Source organism: Rhea pennata, chromosome 8 (genome assembly GCF_028389875.1).
Source record: "Rhea pennata isolate bPtePen1 chromosome 8, bPtePen1.pri, whole genome shotgun sequence".
Lineage (NCBI taxonomy): Eukaryota > Metazoa > Chordata > Aves > Rheiformes > Rheidae > Rhea > Rhea pennata.
In genome coordinates, this window is record NC_084670.1 from 25,929,521 (window position 1) to 25,953,138 (window position 23,618).

The following is a 23,618-nucleotide window of genomic DNA, read 5'->3' on the forward strand; positions in this document are numbered from 1 at the left end:
ATGGCTCTTCTAGTTCCTGTTAAATAGTTTTACAATAAAAATGTGTGAAACTGTAAAGAACCTGAATTTCTTCTTGTATTTTCCTTTCTTTTTTAAAATAGGTCTAAGAATACGATTATTCAATTTTTCTCTCAAGCTACTAAGCTGTTTCTTATACATAATTCGTGTACTCCTGGATGATCCTACACAAGGACATGCATGGTAATGTTTTACTTGCTATTTGTCCTCTCAAAATATTGTTTAATTTGAAATGTATGAACTATATAAATAAATGTTTGATATTCCACCAACAGGGATTTAGTTTTATGTCTTACAGATGTTCTGAATGAATTAGAAAGCTAGTCTTGTATTTTGAATGGGAATCATAAAGTTGTGCAATGAAGAAGTTTTACAACAATTTCTTTTTACTTCACTGTTAAAATCATCTTGGCTATTTGTTGAGCTACTGTGCATCTGATATAGTTGTGCAAAAACACGTGTATCTTTTAGTTGTATTATCATTCCTGTGTCATATTTATGCTTATATTTATAAAAATAAAATTACAAACATCTAGTTGCCAGTTTGTGGAGCAGTAATTTTAGGAGCTGAACAGAACAGTGACTGGTAGGTAAAAAGAAGGGGGAACTCAGCCATGAAAAAAAGGACAGAGAAGTTGTGTTTGGAAGTAATAATGAATAGTATCCCAGAGAATATATCTACCACAGTACTAAATTTTGTAGTCGTAAAGTGACTGACAGGAGGTATGCATAGTTAATGTCCACACCAGCTGTAATGCCTCAAAGCTATTAAGGAGCATTAATGTTCCTCTTGGGCATGAAATAGCTGTAGGTGGCCACTTCTTTTTGCTGCCTCTAAAGAATGTATCTGCTGAGTCCTCCACTGAGTAGTATTTTATCAAGCATCCTGCCAGAGAATCATAGAATCATAGAATGGTAAGGTTGGAAGGGACCTCTGGAGATCATCTAGTCCAACCCTCAGCGTAGCCCATATGGGGATTGAACCCGCAACCTTGGCATTAGCAGCACCATGCTCTAACCGAAGGTGTATGCTACTGAGCTGTTTTTTTCAGATGCATAACACATGACCCTTGCAATGTAATTTGGAAGTGCATTTGGCACATACTGTATCATATATGGTTCTGAATTATCAGTGCCCCAAATATTAGAACTTCTGCAGTTTTACTTAGATCCTAGAGACAAGCAGATGAATACATGAAACTGAGCTTTCATGAAGATGACAGAGATGATAATTTTCTAGCCATCCTGCTTTCCCTAAACAGTTAGAAGAGAAGGAGACCAAAAATAAATACACTCTATACCCATCATTTTCTGTGGTCTTAATGCATGACTTTTGCATACCCACAATTGGAAATAAAGATATTCTATGTGGATCACTGGATACTCAGTTTTTTTTTCTTGTGTTGTACAACTAACCACATAAAAACAAAAAATAAACAACTGTCATCTAACAATTGTAGATAAAATGATTATGATTTATTCAACGCTCTACTTTGGTTGCATTTTCTGTTTCCTAGTTGAAACTAAATAAATATATACAGAATTTTAAATTGATTTTCTGTCTAGCCTAAAATGTCCTATGTTAAATCTTCTCAAATCTTCTACATGTTAATAAATACTACTTTTTATTAACTTAATTGCTTTCACATGATTTGCTTCTGGCAGCCTTGAATACTGGGAGAAACAAATCATGGATGAAAATACTAAGCTTGAGGTGATAGAACTGGAACTCTTAATACACTGTTAGGCAAAGCACATAAAGTATGACATCTAAAATTTGAAAATCAATTAAAAGTCTAATAAGGAGAATACTGTAGAAAAGTTACTGCATAGTAGATATATTATGTGGATAAGAATCAACTACAAAAGTGAAGTGAGTTAAAGAAGATAGGCTTTACTGAGCAGTGCATGAGAGATGGATGTGTGAATGGGAAGTACAGAAGATGCATTTGGGAAGCCTTATGTCAAAACTTATTGTAAGAAACCAGAACATCTTAAAAGGGTCAGAAAAAGCATCCTGGAAGAGCAAAAGCTGCAAGAAAATGTACTTCTTTTTTTTGATACCCCCTCTACATATTTCAGAATGACTCTTCAAGAAGAGGAAGGGGAAGAAACAAAGAAAAAGAAAGATACCACAAAACCTTTAATAATGATTAAGAGGGACCCTCTCTTTGGAAAGCTATATGAAGTGAGTCAGGGACTCTGTATTTTCCTAATGCACAGCGTTCTTAAGCTTCCAGGATACCTCTTCCTTACCTTCAGCTTAGAGATTGGGTTCCCATCAAATTATGTTCTTATTGAAAAACTAAAGCCATAAAAGTGAGCAATCTTTTATTTCTTTTATCATATTGTTAAGAAGAAAGTTACTGCAAAAAATAATAATTTTGCTGAAACTCAGTATTCCAGCCGAACAAATACCAGTACTTTTGCACCAACTTCTACAAGCCTTTTATAGTGAATTGGGAGAAGGAGAGAGACATTTTAAAGTAATCATTGATTTGTCTGGGAATCTAAGAGGTAGGAAGCAGTCATACTCTAAATAATGACTCCTAGAATTACTCATATTCTACAGATCCCAAAATATTTCTCAATTCAGTCTGGTCACAAAATAAATGCTAAATAGGTGGAGTGAACAGCATCTTCCTGTTATTGACAGCAAAGTTCATTTTACTGACAATCTGAATTTTACTTTTTACAAAGTTCCTTTAGTGGCAACATGACTGGGTGCTACTGAATAGAGTATGAATTTTTACATGAAGATTTACTGTCTTCTTTTTAAAGAAAAACGAAAAGTACAAAAAAAATGTATAATTTAGAGAGAAGGCAACTGTAGTTTACATCTAAAATGGCTTGATCTAACAGGAGGAATTTGATGTAATAGCAATGGGTTCTATGTGGAGTCAACACAATACTGATGGAAAAGCAGCTATTCGTAATTACTTGTTTCGTTTACAGCTTTTGCAAAGACTAAGAAAATTGAAAAAATTGTATACCCCAAAATGTACTGAAAGTCCATTCTGTATGGACTTATTTGTGATTCTATATGAGTATCACAAATTTTGTAAACTTACTTTCATAAGTTACGTTACACTCATTTCATTACATTCTTAGAAACCCTAACATAGAGAAAATAGTATCTCTAACTGCCATCCTCTTTAGCTGTTGCCATGCTAATAATAATCTGCATTGTTACTACTATTTACTTTTACCCTCTGGCAGATCTTTTACTTTTTAACTGTTTTTTTTCTCAAATTGATGTCAGTAGATAATAGTTGCAAATAAAACAACCACACTTGAGTATTTCCTCTTCTAGACTTCCCAAGTGCTCTAGTTTACCTATATCTTCCACTACAGTTCAGTCCAAGTGTTGTGCGTATTTGTCAAAACCTAGTTTTCTAAGTTTTAAATAGAATACAGCAACTGAATGGGGCTCTTTTTGTTAGTGAAAAATTCAAAGGTCACAGGGACATTCTGGGGCACGGATACATAGTCTCAACAGTTCTGTGCAGTCCCGATCACGTCCTGCTGATTGTTCTTGCGAGTAGTATGTATGTCCACTGTTGGGCAATGTAGTCAGTCAGTCATCCTCTCTCTGTGTTATTTCAGAATATATGCTGTCAGTGGGATTGTAGTGACTGATACAAATTGATTTTTGACCTTCAGGAATAATTCCCACAAGCTTCTTCAAGCTGCTACCTTTAATACTTTGAATAGAAAAAAAAAAACAAATTTTCATAAAATAAAATGACAATACGAGGTTTTAAACCTGACATTATTTGCCATGCCTCAGCAAGGAGCATACAAATTCAGGCTTGCAAAAGTTGTGTAATGTAAAACCAGGGCTATGTTTAAGTATTAAGACATTCAGAAGTGTGCATAGGGAGCAATACTTTACAATCATGTGACAGTACAAAACCAGCTGTATTAATTCACATACTGTTTATTACAAGTAGAGCTGTTTCAAAAAAAAAAAAAAAAAAATCCTCAAATCCAAAAACTGAAAAGGATATATATCTTTAAAAATATGTGGCTAATAAAGCATCACCAAGGGATTTTGTAAAAATCAAAATGATTATCTTGTTATTCTGTTTTTGAATAAATGATCTACTTGGTGTCAAAGCTTCCAGCACAGTTGCATAGCAGAAAGTAAAATTGGTCTTCATGGATCTAATTTAAAGTAATGCAATTTTCTAGTGGAAAAGAAACATATAGTTCAGGTGTTTTTGTAGCTAATGATGGTTTTTGGCATGAAGAAGTTGCTGGTATTGTTTTGTTACGAGAACTCTTAATAAAGAAGTTAGTTAACCTAAATGAGCATATTATAAGTCAAACTTACGTCTGGATAGGTAGAGCATCTTAAAAAGTCAGAAGCATAAAAAAATATCAGCACTTCAGTTGCTGGCAGGTGTACTTTGATAGTTTTGTATTCACATATAAAGATTTTTAATTCTCCAGGCCTTTCCTGGAAACTAAATTTTTAATAATTAACCAGCCATAGAGTATAGTTACCTTTTCTGTATGTTTTACTCTAGTATGTTGTGTTTTAGTACATTTAATAGACTAGTTAGTTTGTTCCATCTGTGTATAACATGTCTGCCTGAGAAATTCCAAGTAAGTTAGGTCTGCATGCTTCCAAAGACTGCAATTTTAACAGCTGTGCTGGAGAAACAAATCCTGTGCCCAAATGGTATCCCATTAATGTCAATGGCTTTGTCCATATAGATCCTGAGGGCTTGAGAACTAAGCCACCTCTGTAACGCATTCTTACGAAAGCTGTGTTACAAGAAGGTCCTCTCTAGACACTGTGTCACACCCTAATAAGAAAAACTACTTGAGGTACTGATAAAGTAGCCACAGAAAACGTTATCACCTGGTTGTTTTTAAAGTGACAGTTCTGGGAGATGTCTTTCATCACAGACTCACCCCCATGGATTTATTGCCTGTGTTTCAGAAATACTACACAAGTTAGTATCTTTTATTTATTCCTTCAGGCACAGCAGCAGCAGTATAGATGAGAGATTAAGACATGAAGTATCCTTATTAATGGATATTATTTAGGCCTGTCCCACTCTTGTAGTTGGTAAAAATACAACTATTACTAATCTGTTGTCCAGAAATCCCTTTCTCCCGATCCTGCTTGCCAGGGAAAAGCAACGTTATTTTCCGTCATTTACACAAACATATTTCCATCTCTTTACGTGACCATTTAAAGGGAAGATATGTACCAGCAATTCAAGGTAAGATTATATCAGATGTACATAGCAGCTATTTTTTTACATAGATGTTAGCAGTTTCTCACTTGAACTGCTAAGGCTGCATGAATCCCCAGACACTCCTCATGTGAGGATATAAACTACTTTGGTGCAAGCTTTCCTGTTGAGAGTAAAGAAGTTACCGGTATATGTGCTCTTTCTATCCCAACCTGTCTTGTGTGATAGGACTTCTAGTATCTCTGGATCTTCAGTATTTATTGTGTACTTGTTTCAGCTTAAAAATATATTCAAGTTATTTTGTTTTTAAATTGGATCTTGTTTATAAATAAATCTTTTAAAAATGTAACCTGAAATGCTTTATATCCTTTATCTAAAACTTACAGAACTAGTTTCTTAAAATTACTTTTATGAATGTCTATATCCATTGACAAGTATTTCAAAATACTGAATCTAAAATGTATTTTATAAACAGTTTTAATAATCCAATTAATGTCCATTCCCACCTCCATATTCTTCTATGATGGTGTTCCCATATTTGCTAATGGAAACTTTACGTGGATTTATTGGCAACCATCAGTAAGGAATTGAACCGAGGTTGTTCCAGTCAAAACTTCACACCTGGAATGATTGATTGGTGAGTTCCTAATTTAAAAAAGACAAACTAAAAGTCCACTTAGTAGTGGGAAGGGTGGGAAACTGGAAGATAGATCATCTTCCAACAGGAGTGTGACATTTTAAGACTCCTCAACTGTCAAGCATGTCCTACCACAAATAATTATTCCTCTGCAACTCTAGAACCAAAACCTCCAACTGAGAGTTTTTACTTTCTTTCTAGAATCATGGGAGATGAACTAGCAGCCCGTGAAGCCAATAAAAGACTTCGGTATCATTGGGCATTAGATTGTTCGGAAGGAAACTCAGTGATTGGCTCTGGATTAGAAAGACAAACAGAATGTCAATACTAAGTAGATAACTACTGATTTAAAAATTTTATTACTGAGAACCATTTAAAAAAATAAAGCTGCTTTAAATTCCATTGACATGTACAAAAATTTTTCCCTTGACTTTGGTCAGGACATTAACCAGATTTTGATTAATGTCATATTTATTTTTTCATTTTAATGAACAGGTCTCCTGTTATTTGGGTGAATCGAAGTTTGCCTTTATGGGGATTACAGGTAATGTATGAATGGACACTTTTAAATATTTCCATTTAATAACCCTAGGCAATATTGATTTATAGCATTGTAGAGATGTTAAAGGATAAATGGAGAAGGTAATACTAACAAAGAAATCTACTTGATGACTGAGTACAAAGAAAGCATAAACTAAACAAGATGCACTGATGTGAGCTGACTCATGTGAATTTATATGAGGCTAAATGCTTTACAAATAAAGTATTTTGCTTTACAAATAAAGTATATAAAGTATAAAGTATTGAGCATTATAATAAAATATTGTAGCATTAGGGTAGAATTTTCTTTTAGAATTATCAAGCTCTGTTGAGTTTAGTAATCAGTATTTCCTATAACAGTTAGTTTAAATTTTGCAGTTGCCTAAGATTAGCTTTTGTAATGTGTTTTCTGTGCATTCATATTAAATTCACTAGAAAATTAAAGTTACTTCATAATATAGATGCCTGCATGTTTAGTGTATATTATACTAGATGCATTACATAAAATGTTTTATGGGTCTCTGAGTGCTTTTGAAGTATGTGGTTCAGTTTTCAGTGTCATGAAGCCTGCTCATCTAGGAAACCCTCTTTTTTACCCATGGACAGTGCTGCGATCAAGTAGGGTTACCGCCCAATGCAGAAATTAATTCATAATTAATTAATTAATTAATTTCATTAAGGAATGAAAGAATATTCTTGGGATTATTGTGTTGGGAACTGAAGGAGAGGCAGACTGGTTTCATAAATGCTCCATACCCTGGTCCATAGTAGTCTACATTTGTTAATCTCAAAGGAATGTTTAAAGATTCATGTTTTTAATGGGCTTCTGAAAAAAAGAAGGAAACTTCCCAAAGGATATAGTGTAAAGAGAAGGAGATTTCAACACCTAAGCTATTTTAGTAATTTTATTTCCTGGAATACTGTTTTTTTGTTTTGTTTTTTTCTTAAAAAAAAAAAGGCAGAACTACCTTGTTGCTGCTTTTAGAAATCCAACTAACCAGCTAACTGAAAATAATGGGACTTTTAAGTGCTCGGTGTCTCTTAAAAGTGATCTAACAGTTACTAAAATTAAATTATTTATGGTAAATATAATACTGTTTTACATAAAGTTCTCAATTTCTCCCATACTTCAAAACTATTTGTGGAATTCTCCCTGTATTTTTTCTATTAAGATTTCCTCAAGCTTCTAGAATAATTATAGCATTATATTCTTGCACTGTGCTTAATGCAATGCCATCGTGATGATTTTTATTTCTGTGAAATATACTATTTTACTAATGAAGTAAAGGGTAAACCCTAACCCTAACCCTAACCCTACCCTAACTCCCTTAATGAAAATACCTTTCAAATCCTTGGTTAAAATTTGCACAGTTTGAATAAATAAAGTTTGATCTAGACATCCAGATTACTGTATCCAATTTATTTCTAAAATACTGAGAGACTTAATAGTTTATGGTTACAGTCTTGTATTAAAGCTTGTGCTTTATTCAAACAAATGAGAGTTTTTAAGCTTGGAACTAAATGTTGTAGCCTGAGATGGTTTCAGAGAAACCATGAAAAAGCTGTTTTTTATTATCTTTAACTTTTCAATGTAACTTTTAATGTCATATATTCTTTAGAAGCCAGTATTAACATACATATTATCTCTCTTAAGGTTTCAGTGGCTGTAATAAGTCTGTTTGAAACAATGCTGCTGAGTTATCTAAGCTACAAGGTAAGCACTTGTAGTTACTTGACTTGCATCTCTACCATATCTAAAGCTGTAAGGTGAGCCCAGGTCTTCTTTGGGCTGCTTTTCCTGTTTTCAGATTAGTACAATGCCCCTAACATACATCTTCTCAGAAGCAGCACCTAGCAAAAGAGAGATAGTAAGAAAGCATCACTTTTCTGAAATACTCCTAATAATATGAATACACATTCTAAGAGTAGACCATAGAGAACTGTAGCAAAAAAGGAATACCTCCAGTGAAATTTATATAAAATAAAACACCAAAAATAATGCATAATTTACCACAGAAAGTAACTGAGATAAATGTTTTGGTGCATGAAAATTCAGATGACTATATTTGTGTCCACACTGATGTACTAGCAGAAGTTGAGAAAAACAAATAGAGAATGGCGTATTGTCACAGGCATCCCTGTTCTTTTTTCCTTAAATTATGAGCAAATAGTAAATAAATATTTAGAGAGTGGAAGTCAGAAGTGCAGTTTCCATTTTTCCTTTGTTTACTGGCATACTGTCATTTGAAAACACACTCTCAAAACTGACCTTTGGTTTTGGATAGTGATTTTTCAAGTGCAGAGTTTCATATATCTATAGAGTTACTAAACCATGGACACACAGTTATCATTGGCATCAAAGGTATGGCTACTCAATATCTATAACTCAAGTTTCAGGCCTCTAAAACTGGACACCAAAAAAATAGTCCAACACAGCCTTTTTTTTCTATGTACCCAAATCCATCTAGGATGGTACTGGTACACCTTTGCAAAATGCCTTGAAATCCTCTGATAAAATTATGTGAATACAATACATTTTTGTATTTAATTTTTCCATAAAAGGTTGTATTTTTGTAATATTTTTATCTGAATTTTCTTCAGATAATGCATTTTGTTAAGCTTAGTGCGTTTTGGGCAGCCTGAATTCTGAGTATCTTCAGAATAAAAAGTAACCTCATTTATCCAAGTAAATATTAAAAAAGTTGATTTCCAAAGCTGAAGATATATCAAACCATAAATTATTTCTTTAACAAATTCAGGATTACTGACATTCAGTAGTTACGACAGCCAGCATTGAATTGTACTTTATTGTGCTTATAAAGTTGTTATAGCATGAATGTTTTCCTTAGTGTTCAACAATTCTAAGGGGCTTAAAACTGTCCACTGAAAAAATAATTAAAAATTATTTTTAATCTTTATAAATAGCATTTACTATTTAGGTGTTGTGGTTTACATACGTAAATCATTTATAGGCAGAAATAATCCACGTAAAATTAACACATCTAGTGCCAAAACCTACATTAAAAAAAAAATCATAATTTATATTGTCCCTGAATTTGTTGAACAGCATTTTATGCCTATCTCATGTACTCGCACCTTGCACAAATTTCAGGAGTACACAGGATGAAAGAAATATCAACAAGTAAGCTCCCTTGATTAGTTATTTTTAGTGTACAATGAGTGTAAAGCTCTCCTATCCTGATATGCTGCATATACTTTTCACAGAAGAAAATGACTACAAATGCTGTGGGTCCAGGAAATTCCATAACATGTAATCAAAAGTTGAACACTCTTTGCAATTATTTTTACATATAATATTCTTACTGAACTGGCTTGAGTTAATTTTCATACAAGTAATACAAATGATGTAATTATCAGCTTCCTTGACATCTGAGAAGAAAATTGCCTCTGCTCTGCCTTTGCATCTTGCAAATTCAGGATCAAAGCAGAAGCCAAGCTGTTGAAGCAATGTGATTTCTACTCTTCTCAAGGGAATAAGAATAACGTAAGGAAGAATAATGGTATTGAAATGCACTTTGGCAATCCACCTGATGCAAACACATCTCTCCCTCTGTTCCTGCACGCAGTCTGCAAACAACATCACGTTAGAGTCATTACCTCCAGTTTTACACCTGTCCTTGGAAGGACTAGTTATTTCACCCACTGTAAGGTCTTTCTGCACAGCCAGGGTAACTGAAGGAGTATTGAGACAGGTTGCTTATTTTATGCCAACACTTCCAGAGCTTTTATGATTTCAACACAGGTGAGAGGACAAGCAGGATGAAAACACAAAGATGATGATGATTGTGTTTATCACAAACATTGCCAGGATTTTACAGATAACCTCAGGGGAAAATAAAATAGTCATTTGAGAGAATGCTCCAAGGAATTTACCTTTCCGATACTTGGCTGAAGAGATATAAGAAATAATCTGATGTGCAGAACATGCGTGAGATAATAGAACATCATAGTATTAGGATACACATAAATGAATTTGAAATTTTTATTGCTTTTATATGGTGGGAGATGCAGATACAGCACTGTCTTATCACACACAGGTCATCACTTGGATCCAAAAAACTTTTACAAGCTGTGTTCCCACAGCATAACACGAGAGTTTGCACATAGCCAAAATCCTGAAAAAAGACTATGTTCTACATCAGAAATTTTCATTGCCAAAACTGATTTTGGCAATGCTACTGTGTTACCAGTGCACAGCCACTCTTATCTACTTTAATCAGTACCATGTGTTCTCACTGCAGGAGACAGTTTTGCAGAAGACATGATGTACTTGTGTGTGGGAGCCAGAACATTAACAGCTGCAAGCATCACTAGGTCACTGAAGCACATCGGCACGTGCATTTTGCCTGCACAGATAAATTATTGGGGCTTTTTCCATTTAGGGAGATCCTTTTATTCTGCTAACAGAAAGACTGGATTCTTCCAGATGAAGTTGAATTTGTATGTGAACATGCTTAGCAATAAAATTTATAGTGTAGAATATGCCAAAAGAATTGATTTATTTTCCTTAAACTTGGCTCTGTTTTCTCTTTAGAAAAGGAACACTACAAATCCAATGAAACATGAAACAAAGATCATTCTTTTCTAGAACTCAGAAAAGAAGGCTCATACATTAAAAATAAGGAGATTATTTATTTACATGGAATGGGTCAGTTGCTAGTAAATTAAAAATTTGGAAGTCTTTCTACTTTATTATTCCTACTGATAAAATCTCAGTCTATAGTCTCACAATTTCATTTCTGTTTAAAGGGCTTTGTATGTTTGTCATACAAAATATTAAAGATTATTGAAGTATGTCTAACGTGTGCCACCTGCAATTACATTGGAGACATTTACTCCTGCCCAGGAGCTATGATGGCTTCCAAATGTGAAAAGGAAAAAATAGAATAACTTTATACACATTGTGGCTTCTGTTTAATTTCAGGACCTGTATCATAAGGGTATTTTAACAAGAAGGATTAATTCATCATTGCAGCTGAAGTTACGGTGCTGTACTGCAAATTCTTGCAATATTACCGTAGTTTATGCTGCGTTGTTACTGCATTACCTATGACGGATTCATGATATACAGAATTAGTAAAGCCAGAAATTACTAAATTTTAAATAACCTTTTTAATGAATGAATTTTCATCCTAATATCTAACGATTCACAATCACAACTCAGCTGTGAAAGAAAAGCTAGAGCACTGTCTTGCAAGATTTTAGAGATCTAAAGGTTTCTAAGAAAAAGGGACTAGAAAGAGTTGCAGATAGAAGAATTTGACATCGGGTTAGCCCATTGCTTTTATGAAGAATCACTGAAAAACTAGTATTGCTAAGAATATAAATTCCTCAAGACAGGCGTTTCATCTCCTTATCTATCTGCAAGTGAGTGTTTAAAAATAGAACTCAGCTAACCTTAGAAGAATGAAAAAGCAAAGTGAGAAGGTGGCTGTATATGATTTCAAGATGCCTAAAAATGCAATAGGAGGAAAAAGGAATATATTATCTTTTGAAAAATTTGAAAAATTAATTTCATGTTCTTCATTAGATGAGAGAATGAGCTGAGTAGTTAATGCAATTAGAAATATTCATTTGAGCTGTCTTGTTAAATAGGTTATAGCAAGGAAATATATGGTAATATGGAAAGAAAGAACTGCTGTAGTAGAAATATAGATTTAAAAATATATTTTTTAAATCTATGAGGTACATTATGAGAAATAGAAAACATAGTTAGTCTGGAGTGGCCTGTCTACTCGCTGTTTGACATGCGTGTTTAAATTGGTGACAAATCATCCTCCTGAAATTCAGATGCTGGGAGAGACTTCACATGTGGCTTTGGAATATTATGTATATTTTTCATGATTTAAACCTACTGTGATTTTCTTTTTTCCTTTTCTTCGAAGGGAAATATCTGGGAACAAATTCTGAGAATACCCTTCCTCCTGGAAATAATTAATGCTGTCCCTTTCATCATCACGGTAAACATACTTGAATTAATACACTCTTGTACACTGTTCTCCTATAGCTGCACAAATTAATACTCTAATTTTTATTTAAGTAAATGGAAGTCTTGTGTGGATGCTGTATTTGTTCCTGTGGGAACAGAATTAGACAACAACAAGAAAGTGGTTTGCTACTTGAATAAAGTATTAATATAAATCTCTTTCCCTTTCCTCGCAAAAAGGGGACAAATAAAAACCCCTGTATTTATTACAGCGTAATAAATAAAATAATCCAGCTAGATATAAAAATTTAGGAATCTCTAGTGTCTGCACTGTAAACTGACTGTACTTATTTTATCACATTATCTTGTATACATTTCATCACATAGTAAGAAAAAATGTAAAGCCACATCTGACACTAGAAACACATTAATAATATGTTTTTCCTGAGTGCTTCATTGTTGCTAGTTTCTTGAATAAAAAGAGCTTTTAATATGTATGTGTTGATCCTTCCTTCAGATTTTCTGGCCTGTTCTAAGAAACCTGTTTATTCCTGTATTTTTAAATTGCTGGCTGGCAAAGCATGCTTTGGAAAACATGATTGTAAGTATGACAAAGAATAATAAGTATTTTAGAGTTTCTGTTGGATAGGATATTGTTAGGATATTGTTTTTAGTGGGATATTGGCAGGGTAGTCCACTGTCCAGCTTTATTAGGAAGCTCATCAGATTTGTAGTTAGATTATAGCAATGGTCAAGCATTGCGAAAACTTTGCTGCATCAAAATTAGAAAAAATTAAGACATCAATTGAAACCTTGAATTAGTGTAAATAGTTACTTTGCCAACAAGTCAGGATGGCTAGTTCTTTTGCTATTCCTCTGCTCATATACATTTAGAGGGAACTAAATTGCTATGCCCTAATTGGTCCTTGCAGTCCACATAATTTGTAAGATAGACATCAGCGGACAAACCTTCAGGCAGCTTGCATTGTTATCAAAATTATGGCAGGATGAATGAAGAACCTGTTAAATAATCACTGAATCACAGCTGCCTCCTTTGCACCTTTCTATGTGATCAGCAAATTCTCAGTGCATTTGAATGACTGCATTTTACAAGGGAACTATATAATTCCTGTATAGAATTAGCTCATGCTTTATTAATTCAAAGCCAAAAATAACACCAACACCTATTTTCCATTAATACAGAATGATCTTCACAGAGCCATCCAACGCACACAGTCTGCAATGTTTAACCAGGTCCTTATTTTAATATCCACCTTATTATGTCTTATCTTCACTTGGTAAGTGACCAAATGCCCTCTATTTTTATTATATTTATTGCCTTTTCTCATTTTATTACGTGATGATAAAATAGGTTTCGTAGAAATCATGTGTTTAAATAAAAAAGAGTAACATATTTGCAATGAAAGTGTTAATTAACAGCTAGTGCTACTGGAGTCTTGATACATTGGGGCTGGAAACAGTCTGTGCATGCATGGGAGAGGAAATCATTCCCTCTATAAAAAAGGAAATACAGACTATTCAAAAACACAAAGTGGTGGTGGTGGTGGTGATTTACATGCACACCAAGATGGCACTCAAGTATGTAGAGTCTGAAAAGAAGTACCTAGACTCTCCTAATCTTAATCTGATTGTGGGGAAGACAGAGAAAAATCCACAAGATCCCAGCTTTATCACTCTAATCATAGAATCAGTAAGGTTGGAATGGACCTCTGGAGATCATCTAGTCCAACCCCCCTGCTCAGCAGGGTCACCTAGAGCAAGTTAGACAGGGTTGCATCCAGATGGGCCTTGAAGATCTCCAGAGAAGGAGACTCCACAGCCTCTCTGGGCAACCTGTTCCAGTGCTCCGTCCCTCTCACAGGGAAGACATTCCCCCTCACGTTCAGGCAGAACTTCCTGTGGTTCAGTTTGGGCTCATTGCCTCTTGTCCTGTCACATGGGACAGCTGAAAAGAGTCTGTCCCTGTCCCCTTGACACCCTCCCTTCAGGTACTTACACACATTGATAAGATCCCCCCTCAGCCTTTTCTTCCCCAGGCTGAAGAGGCGCAGCTCTTGCAGCTGTTCCTCATAGGGCAGGAGCTCTGGCCCTCTCACCATCTTTGTAACCCTGTGCTGGACTCTCTCCAGCAGCTCCATGTTTCTCTTGTACTGGGGAGCCCAGACCTGGATGCAGTCCTCGAGATGAGGCCTCCCCAGGGCTGCGTAGACGGGCAGGATCACCTCCCTCGACCTGCTGGCCACACTCTTCCTAATGCAGCCCAGGAGACCATTGGCCTTCCTGGCCACAAGGGCACATTGCTGGCTCATGGTGAACTTGTCATCCACCAGCACTCCCAGGTCCTTCTCTGCAGAGCTGCTCTCCAGCAGGTCAGCCCCCAGCTTGTACTGGTGCCTAGGGTTATTTCTCCCTAGCTGCACTTGCCCTTGCTGAACCTCATGAGGTTCCCCTCCACCAGGCTCTCCAGCCTGTCCAGATGACGCAGTCCTGCCACCCTAAGAAATTCAGGGGCAGCTGGTAATAATACAGTTTGTAGAAAGCAATAGATGGTATTAATCTGGATTCCAGAAAGTAGTAGATAATAGATTCAAACACCAAAAGTGTGTTCACCTGAGGAACATTTTGCTACAAGATACTGAAATCTTTTAAGTTTACAAGGGTTCAAGAAGCATGGAGAAAAATCTGACGATGGTATTAAAAATAATACTTTTGGTTCATGAAATTCATGAGCTGCACATTTTTGGATACTGGGAAAACATTCACAGGAAATTTTGCTTGATTGCCCAATTATTATATTTTTCTTGAGGTATCTACTGTAGAACAGGGCTTGAGAAAGATAAAGTACACTAGATGGGTCTTTGGTCTCACTACATATGGTCATTCTTATTGTATTATAGAAGTGTAGAGATGTTAATACAGCCTGATAGCTTACTTAACATATGGAATTTTTTGAGAGCAGTAGTGCCTGAGAAATGAGTGTTGCATGTAGAAAAAGAAAATAATTGTAGGAAGAATGTGCATGTTACAAGATTGTGTGCAAGGGGGCAGTGAACAGTGGTGATGATTCTGTGTGGAAAGGCTACATAATCTATTTATCTTGCCAGTCAGGGTGCCTCTGTGTCAGAGCACTGATGAGGTTTGGTCTGTCATTTTGTAGACAGTGATTTGATTTTCTCTTTACTTTATTTCTCTAGCTTATTCTTCTGATAGCCACACTTGTGTGGCTAACTGTTTTTGGTAATAACAATGTAAAATAGCACACGGCCTCCTAAGTTCTGTCCATCTTTATTGAAGAATCTATTTTGGCAGTGGCTAAAATAATGGTTCCAATTTTGCCCTTTGTCTTAGGGCCATAGAATTGCATAATGACAAATGCTGCTGGTTATAAAGAAACAGGTCTTTGTGAGATTAAATTTCCTATTGAATATTCTGGCTGTTTAGAAGGAAATTTTATATAAATAAAGGCTATAATACGTGACCTAGGCTGCATAAAATGCTGTCACTGTAGCACTTGGACATTTTGAATTGGCTTTATTTTTTGTTTTAATGTTCACAATACAAAGCATTTTTGAGTAAAATATGTCTTTGTTGTTGGCCAACTTCTATATTCTACTAAACTGCTGAACAAAATGTGCATTTAGTTTTCAGCAAAGCAAACTAGAAACAAGAATGTTTCCCAAGAACTCACTGTGAACATCCCTGATTGATATGGTATAGAAGCTTCAGCTAGAATGGAACATCATGTTCATTACCAGATATTTTGATAACTGACAGTAAAATATGGAGAAAATGGCAAGCAGAGCTCCAGTAATAATGTCTGGTCTCAACAGTTGCAGATACCAGCTTATTATAGATCATTATATACTGATCTAGTATTGACCCTGCAATACTGCAAAATAAGCTAAATACGATGAAAACAGCACGTAATGCAGTAACTAAGGAAATGAAGTACTTTTGGAATGACTAAAAATAGTTGGTGAAGTGTCTGCAATTTGCCTAATATGGGAGTTCTGTTCAGGCAATTGTTACTATTGTTTACTTGCACAGCAATAACAGAATTTTTACACTTTTTCAGTCACCTTTATGTAATTTTACATTCTAGAATATATTTTTAAAACGTCATTAAAATATTCTATTAACAGACAGCTAAAATCACTTAGTTCAGCATCTTCAGTTATGTTACATGTTTGGTGAATTTGAGACAGTGCTTCAGTTTAGTAGACATTATTTAGGGTTGACATGAGTAAGAAATGTTTCTTTATGCTAAAGGGTAAACATAATCCATTTCTGTAATCTGTCCACTTGAGGATGGCTTTCATCAGGCTGTTCTTTCATACTTTCTCAGCAGCAAGCAGTAACGGAAGAACAGAACATGTTTGGGCTATTACTCCCCAAACATGTATGGGAGCTGGCATTGGAAATATCTATACTGTGTAACAGAATACAAAGAACTCTTTGAGGTACCACCAGTCTGTTTTCCTAATTACAGTTCAGCAACATTTAGAGATACTACTTTTGTCCAAGAACGTAGCATAGCTGCAGTAATGCAAAGGTAGTAAGCCTACCTTAGTAGCTTGAATACAGTGCTCGTAGTCCCAGAGTAATTTCACTCAGCAGTTGGGCACTTTCCCCTTGGAGACCTTCAGTGCCACAGGGATATGCTCATGGGTGTCATTTTGTTGGCACAGATAACTGCGCTTGCCGGTGCCTCTCCCTCTCCACCTTAAGAGTCAATAATAGGCACATTGCATTACATTGTAGCACTGCCGCCCTTCTTAGTGGCTGGCTGACAGGCTTGTCCTTACCATCTGCCTCTATAGGAACACTGGCTTCTCAGCACTTCTGAAAGTCTGTATAACTTTACACCACAGAGTCCTGTTCAAAACTGTGCTTCTTTAGCAGGCATATAGCTTCTTATGAGGGTTATACCATTTTATAAAAAGTCCAAAACAAAATGAGAGTCTGAAAAGATACCTTTTTTAACTTCCATTTTTGTACCTGCTCAATTAGACTAGCACACTGAGAAAATGCAGCAAAAGTGCTCGCTTGCAGCTTCGAGACCTGAAAGCTTCTGTAAGTCTTATACTGGTCCTTTTTATGAGAAAGTCTAAAACAAATTAATGCTGAAACATAACTGTTTTTCAGCAATTAGTTCATATCTAACACATATGCTCCTTAATCCATTTTTCAAAGTTCTGTATATATTTTAACATATTTAAAAGTAAGCTTTTGCTGGGTGCCTGAGGTGGGAAAGAGATGCTTTTTTTTTTCCACTCTGCATCAACCAAACTCTGTAATTCTACACTGAGTACAAAATAGCTGGATCAGTACAAGTCTATTGGAGTCCATATGACTCCACTGATAATTCTGAGGATACAACATTACTGCAGAAAGTGTATTATAACCTCTTTCCGAGAGAAAAAAGGAGCCCGGCTTAAGCCTAGTATGTGTTTACAGAGTAAGAAGATATTTATATCAGAAGATACTTATGTCTGTTCTTCTGCATGTGTGCAAGCTGTGTGAGCAGCAAGGTCGTATGTTTTTCTAGGAAGAACTGAAATTATGCTTTCTGAAGTGTGTAGAAACCGTTCAGTCTGCAGATTCCTAGAAGTGCCTCAGCACACCCAGAGCGCTGGGGGAGAACCTGGATTTCCCAGGCTCTCACTGGTTTACAACAGGGGAGAAGGATAAGTGCAGCAAAAAGCTATGTTTTGGTTTGTTCTTTTAGTATGTGGACAAGTATAGCATTAAATTTGTTATCATTTGATTGGTCATCTTTCTGAGCAGAAATTCACCTTAAAGACTAGCTTAAATGGTCTCTATTATATATGTACTAGCTACAAGGAAACAACAGTATTTATAGAATACTATATAAATTTATAAATGCACAAAAAAGCATTTCTTTTTAAATTTTGCTAATATCTACATATAATACGTTCCATCTTTCAAAACAACTGCAGTTCTACCATAGCTAACAGAAACCCCACAGAAAATGAATTAAATTCTGCCTCATGCACCATCAGCAAAACCATCAGTTGTCTCCACTCTAGAATGTTATGTGGTGATAACACATGCAGATTCCAATTTATGCCTTACAACTTAAGTGCAAGCCTGCAGATAGAAAGTTAAAAAAAAAAATGTTTACAGCTACTTGGCTAATCTCACCATATTTAGAATACCATTATTCAAGCTGTCCTTTTGCACTCTGAATTTAGCAGGAAGAAGCTCCTTCTATATTTTTATAAACAGCTAGCAATTCTCTACATTATTACAAAACAAAAAGTAATCACATAACAAAATTTATGTTGTATTGCTTTTGCAATATTTTGCCCTTTGATTTTTGATGAGAATTGTTCATAGATCTGGAGGTAGAACTGATTTGCAGACCAACAAATGTATAAACCCAACTCCACATATTTGTAGTTTTACAGTTTACATACAAGGAATTTTTCTCATTTCTTCTGATTTTGAAGATAGACTAGACCACCCAATAATTTCTCATCTTTAAAAATACCTCAGTGGCCTCCTAACCACCTCCTATTATATATACACACTAAAAGAAGTATCCTTTTATGTGAGAGACTGTTGAATAATTACTACTGATAGAGTTTTAGTAAAAGTTACAGAGCTAGTCAAGCAGTTTATTGTGTCATCTAGTCAATGAATGTTTGCACTTGTTTGTCAAATGAAGTACTAACCACTTAATGATTTTGTAAACCCTACTAGACATATAACACTGAATGACTATTTCAGACATTTTTCTATGACACAGTGAGTCATTATTAAGAATTATTATTTTTTAAAAATCAGCATTAGTTGTATATCGCTAGTGTAGAATATGTTTATAATAAGGTGGCTACAGACTGAGATGTACGTTTATTATTTTTGTAATTAAGACTTCAAGAAGCTTTTACAAACTTTGCTCATATCTTCACTGAAAACTCACAGAGGTAATTAATAACATTCCTTATCCTTCAGTGTTTTCAACTTCAGAAAATTCAGATGCTTCCACACACTGACTTACAGAATACTCACAGTATACCAGTATGGTAGCCTCAGTGTCAGTTAAACAGTCAAAATTCTCAGCCAGAGAAACAGTTGCTTATAAGTTGCTTATAAGAATGAAAACAAATCCAAACAATGGTCTACTCCAAACATGACAAACGAACAAAAAAAAGGATTAATCCAACTACCATCTAATTTTAGAGAAATTAGGAACCTCAATCTTCCAGTTTCTTTTATTATTAATAAGTAGAGACAGATACCTCAGAAGGTAGAGGATACACATTTCAAGTGAACTAAATCACCAATAAATCACCTACATCTGTGCTTCTTGCCCTCCTCTGTTAATTATCACAGGAGCCAACACTGGTTGTTCTTCTGTGAAGGTGCCTAACATTAAGTAGGATGAATTCTCCCAGCACTGATGGATTAGGCAACATAGAATAAGATGGGACTTTTGGGTCTACAGTTCTTTCCATGTTGTTACATTTTGTTACTCAGCACTCAGGCACTCAGTTTATGGTTTTTAATTCAAAAATAGTACAAAATTAAAGTGTAATTCTGTGAGTTAGAAATAAACAAATCTAATGATTCTCAGTTGATAAAGCCCACAAAAATTCTGAAGGACTATACATGGGTTGCAGAATTTAAATGCTAGAACATTTTAGAATATAAATTGAAATTTTTAAGTAACTGTAAACAGTAAAAAAAAAAAAAAATCATTCAAGTATTACAAGAATCCCACAAAGTATTAGATATGAAAATTGTGCTTTTTTTCTCTGAAATGAAGGCGATCTGTTGGGGATTGCTTTCTTCTAAGTTTTTATTTATTAAAGGTCTATTTTGAAATATATCTGTGCAGTGCTCTCCAAACATAAAGCAAACGTTAAGTCTTACAAGTAAGCCATGTAGCACGCTGTGAACACCTCCAGTTACTTTAGGCTGTCAAGAGTGGCAAGTGCCTCCCAAATCCATTACATCAACTTCCCAAGCCCTTGTCCTGCTTTCTGTTGCTGAATTCAGGGCAGGGGGAGTCTTCCTGTCAGTGTAAACAAGTAGGAGTGATGTCTGTTTCAGACACTACCCTAACACTACCTTAAAGCATAGAATGGTAGAAGGTTCTGTAGCCTTTGGAAGGTCAATAACAAACATTTCTTAAAGTATCCATTTGTTATTTGCAAGTTTACTCTCTAAATGCAATTAAAGCTTATCTGAACTATTACTTTCTGGGAAAAAGCTGTGTACATGAACACAAGGACAAAATTTTCATCAAGTTCAGCAGGAGAGAAATCTATTTACCAATATATTGTTAATTATATTTTAGTAGAAGTTTGTCTCTGGAGGACTTCAGAGCTCAATTTCCGGCATCAAAATAGCAGTGAAAGCCACATTGATTTCATTGTGGCTCTGTCACATTTTTGTTTATCTCTGGTCATCATCTGGTCAGATGTTTCCAGAATTATATATGTCTGGATATCATTAAAGCTGTAACAGTATTTTTTATTTAACGGTAGAATATTTGTCATTTGAAAAAATGGAAAAAAAAAACCTGAACATACCTGAACTATAAATTCTGTCATTAAAAAATAACCCATCAGTAAGTGTTTTAAGATTCAAACTATCAAACAGTCATTTAAGTAGCAAGGCAAACTACACACTATGTTCTTGGAACAACTTATAAAATTACTGTGCATCCTCTTAGAGATTGTTAGGCATACGGCAGGGACACTTGCTGATGCTACTGCAATACCATGCTTCGCATCCTACCATATTAACATAGTCAACCGACAAATACACATTTTCCTTTGGCTCCTTCTCCTTCTAGGATGGTCAGTCTGTGGCCAAAATACGGCATGGATAGCTGAGGGCAATTGAACACGAATCAGCACATTTTTACATGCAAGTTAACTTTGAGCTTTTAGCAGGAGCAGCACTCAACTTTCTTATGACAGATATAAGCAGTCAACAGGGTTATAGCCAGAAGTGGTATTTCAAGTCACAATTTTACTGCAAAAAATATTATTTGGTACTTTATATCCTAGAGAGAAAACAGAATGGACAAAATAGTCTAATGTTGTTGACTTCTTCATTGATTTTGAAAATATGCTGGTAATTAGTTACTAAGATGTATATAACATTTCAAATATGTTGGCTGTAATTATTTTATTGGGTTGGAATTCGACCGAAAATGGTGCCTTATAATGCAGTGCTAATTTACACTGCTGCATAAAAAGCATCTCATTTAAAGATATTTTTGCTGCTAAGATAACTGAATAGCTGTAGCTATTATAAATCAATATATACATATCAATAGCTAAATTACCTGATTTTGCCAGTTGGAAACTAGGCAGTTGCTAGACATACTTCTAGAATCTCTCTTCTGTAAGCTACAAAAATCTTTAAGATGGCTTTGCTAAAAACTGCAAAAAGATGTGTGAAAAACCAATTGTTACCACAAACAGTTGACAATCTAGTTTATCTAAATGAAACAAATAGAGATAAAATTCCTATTATTTTTAAAGGAACAGGGACTTCCTGGATGTTTTTACATACTTAAATTCAAGAGTTCAGCTCTTTAAAAAGCATAGAGGTGATTAGTACCACCATTTAAGAATATAGGATCAAGAGTTATGTTCCTGAAAAACTGAGAAGTTGTTTATGAAAGGCAGACTAGAAATAGTGTTTATTAAAGGCAGAAGTATGGAAGCCCAGTCCCACTGATTTACGGAAGCCCAGTCTTATTGGCTACCTGTCAAACATGGTTTCTATGGAAACCTAGGTAGTTATACAGTGATTTTCATGCTATTTTCATTATTAATTTGATAGTGACATAATATTTCCTTTGTTAATGCTTTTAGATGTTTCTACATAGTTATTTCTAAAATAATTAGGTCAACATCTTTCTTAACCTACGTGCAGGGAATTTTTTGTGCAAGAGCTGTAATGGAACGTTTAAAGTTACGATATGCAGGGATCTGTCAAATCAACAACAACAACAACAATAATACCCTATTTTGTATGGTCTGTGAAACAAAGTAATAAAGCTTATTTAGAGAATTCAATCGAAGTTATCTTCTAGAGTAAGAGATACATCTGTAGTCATCTTTGTTTCTCCTAAAATTAAAAAAAAAAACAGAAAGACAAAATGGTATCTCTGAGAGCTGCATTTTACAATGTCTCTATGAATAGATAGTCAACAACAGATCATTTATAAGCAAATCCTACTATTTTTTTAATGTAGAGCAATAAATTAAGGAATTCCCTGCTGAAATTCATGGAGAATTCTATTTTAGAAATAAAGTGTGATCCTATCCAGAGATGGCTTAAAAACTCTTTGCATTTCAGTAGAGAAAGCATGCTTGAGACATTTCTTATCAGATAATCTGAGTGAACACTGGATCATATCTTTCAGTCATAACTGAAAAGATATGCTGAAGGATTCATCTCAAAACATAAAAGTAAAAGTAAAATAATGGCAAGTCCATCACCATATCCTATGTAGTGAAGGCTTCCCTAGAGTGTCAGGAAAGGCCAAAAGATTGGAAGGTTACTCCAGTGAAGTCCTAATGAAATATCCCAAATTCATCCTGGCATTTTACCCTGATACACACAATTTTGGATATCTCCCTTTATAATATATATAAAAGACAGAGATAGATAGATGGATATGGGTAACTATATATATGTAATATATATAATGCTATATATAATACAGGAATAAATTATTCTTATGAATCCTTTCTGTGACTGACATAATATAGCTATGAACCACATTCACAACTTCTGATTCATGAGACAATTTCAAAATTAAATCTTTTAATGAGGAGATATGTTTATGAAAAGATAGTACAGGAGTAGCTGTTTTCTTTAAAATTCAGGAAGTACGAAGGAATGTAATTGTGAGCATCTTGAATATATGTACACATATCCAAAAAGGTTTTCAGTAAGACAAGTAGTAAATTGCTGTGATGGGGAAGTGGTGCTTATCAAGAAAGCTTACACAGGGAGAGTAAATTTCAGATTCACTAAAAGAGGAAAATACCAAATGTTTCTTAATTCCAGATATCAGATTTATTATTTCTCATTTAGAGACTTAAAAGTCCAGTCTTGAGGCATACATGTTATTTCACTGTGATTGACTCTAGCTGAAGTCTAGAACAGACAATTATACCTGCATTCTCTCTCAAAAGCTGCTAATAATTAAAGTAGTTAATACAACTTTTTATTTTTTTAAAGGAGCTGT

The 23,618-nt window shown here is 34.8% G+C and overlaps 1 protein-coding gene across 3 annotated transcripts in view; it reads left to right on the forward strand.

Moving 5' to 3' along the window:
* Positions 1–23,618, forward strand: part of KCNT2 (potassium sodium-activated channel subfamily T member 2) — a 155,825-nt gene that overhangs the window by 38,157 nt on the left and 94,050 nt on the right. For all 3 annotated transcript variants that reach the window (XM_062581257.1, XM_062581258.1, XM_062581259.1), the window contains exons 3-8: positions 102–201; positions 6,361–6,409; positions 8,060–8,119; positions 12,312–12,386; positions 12,870–12,953; positions 13,556–13,650. In XM_062581257.1, the coding sequence (XP_062437241.1) occupies positions 102–201; positions 6,361–6,409; positions 8,060–8,119; positions 12,312–12,386; positions 12,870–12,953; positions 13,556–13,650 (463 nt within the window). The remainder of the gene's footprint in view (positions 1–101; positions 202–6,360; positions 6,410–8,059; positions 8,120–12,311; positions 12,387–12,869; positions 12,954–13,555; positions 13,651–23,618) is intronic.